Here is a 9,183-nt window from a genome sequence, read left to right on the forward strand (position 1 = left end):
GGTTTTTGAACCCATGGTTCTCTTTCTTTACCGTGTTTTGTAGCCACAAAGTCTCTTTTATCATACCTTTTATTCTTAGGTTGTGGGTTATCAAGATCAACAGGTGGTTATATCTCAACATCATTGTCTGGTTCTTTATTATTTGGCTGGGTATTTTCATGAACATTAGCATTATCTTTTTCATTATCACTAGGTGACTGTTCATTACCAGACTGAGTTTCAGCATCTAAGATAGAAGTTTCATTATCTTTATCAGGAGGTTTTTCTATTTCGGGTTCACTAGGAGCATGTGAAGTCCTATCATTTTTATTTTTATTTTTCTTTCTAGAAGGACTAGGTGCACTAGTGTTGTTTCTTTGTGAATCTTGTTCAATTGTTTTTTGGTGTCCCTTAGGATAAAGTGGTTCCTGAGTAATTTTACCTCCTCTAGTTGCAACTCTAACAGCAAAGTCATGCATATTATTATTCATTTCATCAAGCAATTCTCTTTGAGATTTAGCAACTTGTTCTAACTGAGTTTGAACCATAGAAGCATGCTTTCCAACACCTCTAACATCATTTGATATTCTAAATAACAAGTCACTCAAGCGAGCAATCATATCAGAATTGTATTTCAATTGTTTCATAACATTTGCATTGAAGTGATCTTGTTTTCTAATGTAGTTTTCAAACTCATAAAGGCATTGGCTAGGATGCATATTGTGAGGATTTTCATTATCATTGAACTTCATAAGAGAATTTACCTCTACCGCCTTAGGCCATGGTGGTGTATTAAGCCCATGTATTTCTTCAATAGGAGGTAAATTTTTAACATCCTCAGCTTTAATACATTTTTCCTTCATAGATTTCTTTGCCTCTTGCATATCTTCAGGACTGAGATATAATATACCCCTCTTCTTCGGAGTGGGTTCAGCCGGTGGTTCAGGAAGAGTCCAATCATCATAATTTTTCAATATATTATTCAATAATTCTTCAACTTGTCCAACAGTTCATTCCCTGAAAACACAACCAGCACAACTATCTAGGAAGTCCCTAGAAGCATCGGTTAGTCCATTATAGAAGATATCAAGTATTTCATTTTTCTTAAGGGGGTGATCAGGCAAAGCATTAAGTAACTGGCAAAGCCTCCCCCAAGCTTGTGGGAGACTCTCTTCTTTAGTTTGCACAAAGTTAAATATTTTTTGTAAGGCAGCTTGTTTCTTATGAGCAGGAAAATATTTTTCAGAGAAGTAATAAATCATATCCCAGGGACTACGCACACAACCAAGAGCAAGAGTATTGCACCAAGCTTTAGCATCACCCTTTAATGAGCATGAAAATAATTTGAGAATATAGTAATAGCGAGTTTTCTCATCATGAGTAAAAAGGGTGGCTATGTCATTCAACTTAGTAAGATGTGCCACAACAGTTTCAGTTTCATAACCATGGAAAGGATCAGATTCAACCAACGTAATTAACTCTGGGTCGACGGAGAATTCATAATCCTTATCATCAATAAAGATAGGTAAAGTAGCAAACTTAGGATCACATTTCATTCTAGCATTTAGAGATTTTTCTTTATACTTGCATAATAATTTATCTATATCATCTCTATCTCTGCAAGCAAGAATATCTCTAGTTGTTTGTTCACTCATAACATAACCTTCCGGTACCTTAGGCAATTCATATCTAGGAGGGCTAGTTCTAGCAGGAGTTTCAGTTTCAAGCTCATCATCAGATTCAACAACATCATATTGTATTACTCTAGCAATTTGTTTTTCAAGAAAGTCACCAAGTGGCACATCATCATTAAGCAAGGTACTAGCATCATCATAAGCATTATCCATAGCAAAAGTAGCATCATCAATAACTTGCAACATATCAGAATTAATAGCATGTGGTGGTGTTGCAAGTTTACTTATAACAGAAGGTGAATCTAAAGCAGAACTGGATGGCGGTTCCTTACATCCCCTCGTCTTTGAGGGAAATATCTTAGTCTTAGCATCCTTCAGATTCTTCATAATGATAATATGATAATAATCCCAAGTGAATCAACAAATATAGCTATGCTCCCCGGCAACGGCGCCAGAAAAAGGTCTTGATAACCCACAAGTATAGGGGATCGCAACAGTTTTCGAGGGTAGAGTGTTCAACCCAAATTTTTAGATTCGACACAAGGGGAGCCAAAGAATATTTGAACGTATTAGCAGCTGAGTTGTCAATTCAACCACACCTGGATATTAATTATCTGCAGCAAAGTGATCAGTAGCAAAGTAGTATGATAGTTTTGATAATAGTAGCAGTAGCAATGGTAACGATAACAGTGATAGCAGTAGTAACTTAGCAAGAACAATATAAGATAAATTCGTAGGCATTGGATCGGTGACTTGTTAGATGATATTCATCATGAGATAGTTATAACCTAGGGCGATACGGCACTAGCTCCAGATCGTCAATATAATGTAGGCATGTATTCCGTGAATAGTCATACGTGCTTATGGAAAGAACTTGCATGACATCTTTTGTCCTACCCTCCTGTGGCAGCAGGGTCCATATTGGAAACTAAGGGATAATAAGGCCTCCTTTTAATAGAGAACCAGAACATAGCATTAGCACATAGTGAAAACATGAACTCCTCAAACTACGGATATCACCGGGAGAAGTCCCGGTTATTGTCACTCCAGGGTTGCCGGATCATAACACATAGTAGGTAACTATAACTTGCAAGATCGGATCTAGAGCATGGATATAATGGTGATAACATAAACGGTTTAGATCTGGAATCATGGCACCCGGGCCCAAAGTGACAAGCATTAAGCATGGCAAAGTCATAGCAACATCAATCTTAGAACATAATGGATACTAGGGATCAAGCCTTAACAAAACTAACTCGATTACATGATGAATCTCATCCAACTTCTCGCCGACCAGCGAGCCTACGAAGGAATTACTCACTCCCGATGGGGAGCATCGTGGAATTGGCGATGGAGAAGGGTTGGTGATGGCAAAGAACGAAGATCCCCCTCTCCGGAGCCCCAAGCGGACTCCAGATCTGGCCTCCCGATGAAGAACAGGAGGTGACGGCGGCTCCGTCGCGTGGATCGTGATAATTCTTTCTCCCTGATTTTTTCTGGAAAATAGGCATTTATGGAGTTGGAATCAGGGTCTGCGGGACCACCAGGTGGGGACAACCCACCTGGGCGCGCCAGGTGAGGGGGGCGCGCCCTGGTGGGTTGTGCCCACCCAAGTGCCCCCCCCCTCTTCGGTAGGTCTTGGCTCCAGAAATTCTTATATATTATATAAAAATTCCTCGCAAAGTTTTGTTCCATTCCGAGAACTTTTATTTCTGCACAAAAACAATACCATGCTAGTTCTGCTGACAACAGCGTCAGTCCGGGGTTAGTTTCATTCAAATTATGCAAATTAGAGTCCAAAACAAGAGGAAAATCGTTAGGAAAAGTAGATACGTTGGAGACGTATCAGACACACTCTCCCCGTCTCGTTGCTATGCATCTCCTAGATAGAGCTTGCGTGATCGTAGGAATTTTTTTTTGAAATATTGTGTTCCCTCACATATAGTACAAGTTACGCTAGATCATTGTGCATCCCAGTATACTACCAGAGGCATTCATTTTTAGTCATTGTGTTATTCATATGTTTATGATTTATAAGTAAATAAAATGTGATGATCATCATTACTAGAGTGTGCCCCTACCTGTGAGGAAATGAATAGGAGGAGATTTATGATTTCAAAAAAGGGGGATGGGATCCATGAGGCCATTCAAAAAAAGAAAAAAAAAGGAGGGAAAAAGGAGAAAAAAATGAGCAAAAGAGAGAGAGGAGGCACACTAGTATCATTTTAACACACTTGTGCTTCAAAGTATCACCATGCATTTCATATAGAGAGTCTCCATGATTTTCATTTTCATATACTAGTGGGATTTTTTACATTATAGAATTGACTTGCATATTCTGATGACGAGCTTCCTCAAATGCTCGAGGTCTTCATGAGCATGTAAGTTGGATGCACACCCACTTAATTTCATATAGCGAGCTTTCATATACTTATAGTTCTAGTGCATTCGTTGCATAGCAATCCCAACTCCTCGCATTGACATCGATTGTAAGGCCTCTTCATTGCCTAACAATCAAGCCTCGTTGATGTGAGACTTTCTTATACCTTTTTGTCTTCCCTTATAAACCCCCATCATCATTCTCTTTGCCATCCAAAGTGCTAAGTCCTTGGCTATGCCCAAGTATTGTGTGAGAGTTGAAAAAACTGAAGCGAGAAAAAGTATGATTCAATTGTTTGGCCTGACACCGGGGTTGTTCATGATTTGGTACCTTTATGTTAGGAAGACTGAGCATGCCATGCTTTACATGATTAAATGTGTAGGGATCATGTTCTTTAGCCTCTTTATTCTAGAATGCAATGATTGTTTACTAGTATGCTTATGTATTATTGTTTCAATATCAAACTGATAGACTATTGCATTGAATCATTCGTATCCCAATATCCATACCGCAATTACATCATTTGATTAAGTATATGTTAGGTAGTATTCAACATAAAAATTCGTTTGTTATTATTTATCTACTCGAGAACGAGCAGGAATAAAGATTGGAGCGCGTCAAAGGCCTTAGACGACTTCCCCGCACCCTCGGTGGGCCTCTTGCATGGATCACCAAGCGTCAGTGATCCTTTTTCCGTGAGCATGCGTCAAAGATCCCACCACATACGTACATAAGCCCACCGCCTGTACGCTCACCGGATCGGTCCAACCGACCAAATCATGACATGTCTCGCCTACTGCTGCCACGCCGACACACACCTTTCGTTGATCCATCAATATGTGTGTATTGCGTTTTCAACTTTTTTTTATGTCGAGAACAGTGTAGCCAATGACAATCTCATTTCGGAGTCGATCCTTCTTCTAGATCAACAAGCACGTCCTCCTCGAAAAACTTTTTCTGTTACCACCTGTTAGATTTTTTTTTAACCGGGCTAAACCCCCTTTCCATTGCAAATGAACAAAAATACATTAGTTCCAGAAACATTGTTCAGGGGGCGGAAAAAGGTAGAGCGAGTTAAGCATTGCCCACTGCATTTGCCCGCCTTTTAACGCCATGGGGCGAAAACCAAACAGCGCCAAAATAAATCCGGGGCGCAAGTCAATCTACCGATAACTAAACAATCACGCGAGATACGACATCAAGATTTGTTACCGAGATTCAGCAGATATCAGTTAACCTCGGGGCACGACCATGAAAACTTCTCCCTGTCGGTAGCGTTATAATAGCGCACGTGGACCACCCCAGGGCCGACACATGTCGGGGCACGACCATGAACACTTCTCCCTGTCGGTAGCGTTATAATACCGCACGTGGACCACCCCAGGACCGACACATGCCATCGGCTCCCTGCACTTATGTCAATCAACACGCCCGTGCGTGACGCAGTCTCCTCTTTTCCCTGCGCCGCGACGAAGACGGATGATCGCCGGCTCTGATTGATGATCAACATGTAGCACGCGAAATAAAGTTGTAAACAAATGCTTCGACTGAGATTTCTTAACTAGTCTTGCCGCGGCTACAAGTTCACACCGCATACGACAGACACGCACAAAAACTCCCAAGATGAAGAAGACAAGAAATGCTCCGCCTGCAGCCAGGCATCGGGGTTGGTTATGTGCGCCGTTGATTTCACAGTTTGGGTCCCAAACCGGCGTTCACTTCCAGGCCACTACGGGATAGTACTTGTACTACTAGCTAGACAGCCAGAGTGGGCCGCTGGTCTCATGGAGCGCGTGCCGGCCCCGGCGTGGCGTGGGCGCATGGTGGAGCAGTGGTTTCCTCGGTAAAACTCCGCGACTGTCGGTGGTGCATTTTCTTGCAGTTCTCTAGACCAGACCCCGCGACCGCGTGAACGATCGATGAGATGAGTTCTGTAGGAGGAGCAGTGGTTTTCTCTTCTGAGACTGTACTCCATTAAGAGCATGAAGACGAAAGAGCTCAGTTGGAGTACGTACTCCTATGAAAATGCCTTTTGGAGCTCGGCCTCCATGGAGGCCGGTTTTTGAAGAACACAAAATTCATGAAAATTCATATTTTTACAATTCAAAAAAAATCTAAAAAAATTACAGATATACATGGAGGCATAACACACATGTGTGTAAATTTTTAAGACGAAATACGTTGAAATGAAGGCTGTGCAAAAAAGACAAATCTGAGACTTTTTAACATATATTACTATTCATCCTCAAAGTCCAGAAATTTGTCTTTTTTCTATAGGTCGCATTTCGAAGTATTTCATCTTGAATTTTTACACACATACATTTCATCCGTGTATAGTTGCATATTTATTTTCAGAATTTTTTAAGTCAAAAAGTTTAAATTTTGAATTTTTCAAAAATAAAGGGCTCCATGAAGCTCGGTCACCAAAACGCCATACTCGTACTCCTACCTCTTTATTGCTACCTGCTGAAGCCCACTACCGAGCACTGCAAGCGAGCTCACCGCTACGCTCTTGAGCTCTTGGCAGTGGCAACCAACGACGGGTGAACCATACACTGGGATATCACCGGTTGATCAGGTTCAGGATCACCATAGAAGTTCGTAATCAGCAAAACTCCGGGCATGAACTTTTGTGCAGTGTCACCTTGCCCGGCTGCGCAATGAAACAAACTTGACACCGCCAAACAGTCAAACACTAGACAAAGCTCACCGTAACACGTGCTCAAAACCGCTACTACCAAGGATCGGTATCCTTCAAAACAAGCAACGAGTTAGTACTACGCTGCAAGTTGTGTGGCCGTAATCCTCGGATCTGCGGTAAGCCTGAACAAAGCCCACGTCTGACAACAACATCATTCACAACACTCTAGCTGCTGCAATGGAGTGATCACCCTTTCACCAACCGGAGACAGTAACACACGGGAGAAAAGGAAGAAACCGACCGAGCCCTTTCTTAAGCCTCTTTTTTTTTGACAGGTTCTTTGGCCTACCGGGCACGAGACGAAGGGGCCAAATAATTTTTCCCCGCCTTTACCAAAAAGGTTCCGGCCGAGCACTTGGCCACCGACCACTCACATCGCAACAAACCACACACTAACCTAATCGTTCAGGGCCCATCAACGCTTTAAATCAAAGTGGAAACGCCGGATCAGATTCCTGAAATCTGGAGCCGCGGGCTTGAGATTTGCGCCACAAAACGACGCCCAGTTATCTGCTCTCAACGAATTAAGAAATGCACTTGACACAATCTAAGCCCCCACCCCTTAACATATGATGTGCACTACTGAAAACAAATGAACAAAAATACCCCCTCGATTATTTTTGGCGGTGTTATAGTACGTACGTATTACTATAGATAGAGTACATCTGTTACAGATTTCGACCCTAACAGAAAACGAATGGAATCAAATAAGATATTCCCCCAACAGGCAAAAAAAACAACAGCTGTACACAACCCGTCCCTGCATCTGGCGAGATCTCATCTCGTCTCAGCAAAACCTCGACCCATCCGTCACCACCATGCGGGCCTATATGTCAGTGCCGAAAGGGCCACTCCAACCAGCGACATAAAATTGTCCACCTGGGCCCGCGCCGGGCCCATCCCATCCTGTGAGGTACGGCGTGTCCGTCCCTCACCGCCCCTACACCGAGTCACCGACACCGACCCCGACGACGGCGACGCCGCAACCGAGCCGGGTCATGGGCAGTGATCCGGACTCGGACGACGACTGACTTGTCACTCCAGCGACCTGGGCCGCGCATTGTCAGGCCACGGCGGCGAGGAGGTCGTCACGGGCGCCGCGGCGGCGGAGCAGGTCGTAGGGCGCCCAGAGCGCGTCCAGCGGGCAAGGGCGGCCGGCGTCGAGGCGAAGCCACGGCTTCCCCTTGCCGCTCCAGTGCAGCAGGCTCACCGGCCCCGGGTGCAGCTCCCGGCACTGGCCCGCCACGTTGTCCCCGCCGAGGCCGTGCTGGTTCCACCTGTGCTGCACGGCCTTCACGTCGCCCGCGAACACGAGGAGGAACGGCGGGAGAGACCCCAGCTCGTATATCCTGGCCTCCTGCTTCTGCACGTCCATCCAGTACTCGAGCTTGGCCGTGTACCCGCCGGCCCGCCACCGGTCGAGGTCGATGACCATGACCCCGGTGTTGAAGTAGCAGGGCGCGCGCGTGCGGTTGGCGAAGACGGAGGAGTAGGCGGGGTGGCGCCAGAAGGCGTCGGTGAAGTAGAGGGTGAAGTTGGCGTTGCAGTACTCGGGCGCGGCGAGGGCGGCGCCGGGGCCGAGGTCGGTGGCCCAGAGGCGCGCGACGTCGTCGACGACGAGGAGGTCCGAGTCGAGGTAGAGGACGCGGGGGACTGAGCGGGGGAGGATGTCGGCTAGGTAGATGCGGGCGTAGTTGAGGGGCTGGTCGAGGGCGCGGCGCACGGAGGAGGAGATCTTGCCGCGGACGAGGCGGGCGTCGAAGCGGTGCACGGTGGCGGGGAGCGTGGGGAAGGCGGCGGCGAGCGCGGCGCGGAGCCTGGCGAGGCGGCGCGCGGGGGACGCCGAGGAGGCGACGAAGTGGAAGGCGATGGACTCGGGGCAGGCGGCGTGGCGGAGCACGGAGAGGACGCCCGCGAGGGACCCGCGCAGGTAGGTGCCGTCGAGGGTCATCGCGATGTGGATCGTGGGCGCGCCCGCGCACCCCGCGCCGTTGCGGAACGCCGGCGCCTCCCGGAACTCGGGCAGCTCGGCCGCCGCCGCCGCCGCCGCGGCGGCGGCGAAGAGCAGGAGCGCGGCGAGGAGGCGCATTGCGGGGCGGCGACGGATGGGAGTGTGCGCCGCTTTATTATTCCCCTACCATCCGAGAGAGGGGGGGAAGGTAAAGAATCGGGGGGAGGGGAATGGAATTTGGATGGGCACGGCACCGTCGGCACGGGTAGAGGGGAGATGGGGGGCGATGCAGAGTTAAGAGGCGGAGACGGCGGAGGGGAGGGTACAGGCTGGAAAGAGGGCGACGTGTGAGGTTTCCGCGTGGGTTTTCCGGGGCTTCTCGTTGGGATTTTTTCGAGTTTTTCCGGACGTTGGGCTCTTGGTGGTTACGATTTCGACGGGACGACCGTGGCCAGCCCGTAGGCGTAGTAGTGCGTGATCTTTGCGTGCCAATTCCTATTTGCCGCCTTTAGCGCCTGATTTAGGCCTTCTTTGATTT

The 9,183-nt window shown here is 46.9% G+C and overlaps 1 protein-coding gene across 1 annotated transcript; it reads right to left on the reverse strand.

Moving 5' to 3' along the window:
• Positions 1-7,287: 7,287 nt before the first annotated feature.
• On the reverse strand, positions 7,288-8,934 carry LOC125539047 (probable galacturonosyltransferase-like 3). Its single transcript, XM_048702410.1, has one exon. It carries the CDS (start codon positions 8,781-8,783, stop codon positions 7,758-7,760), a length of 1,026 nt encoding a protein of 341 aa, XP_048558367.1. The 5' UTR covers positions 8,784-8,934; the 3' UTR covers positions 7,288-7,757.
• Between the last annotated feature and the right edge of the window lie 249 nt (positions 8,935-9,183).

Source organism: Triticum urartu, chromosome 2, assembly GCF_003073215.2.
Source record: "Triticum urartu cultivar G1812 chromosome 2, Tu2.1, whole genome shotgun sequence".
NCBI classification, from domain to species: Eukaryota; Viridiplantae; Streptophyta; class Magnoliopsida; order Poales; family Poaceae; genus Triticum; species Triticum urartu.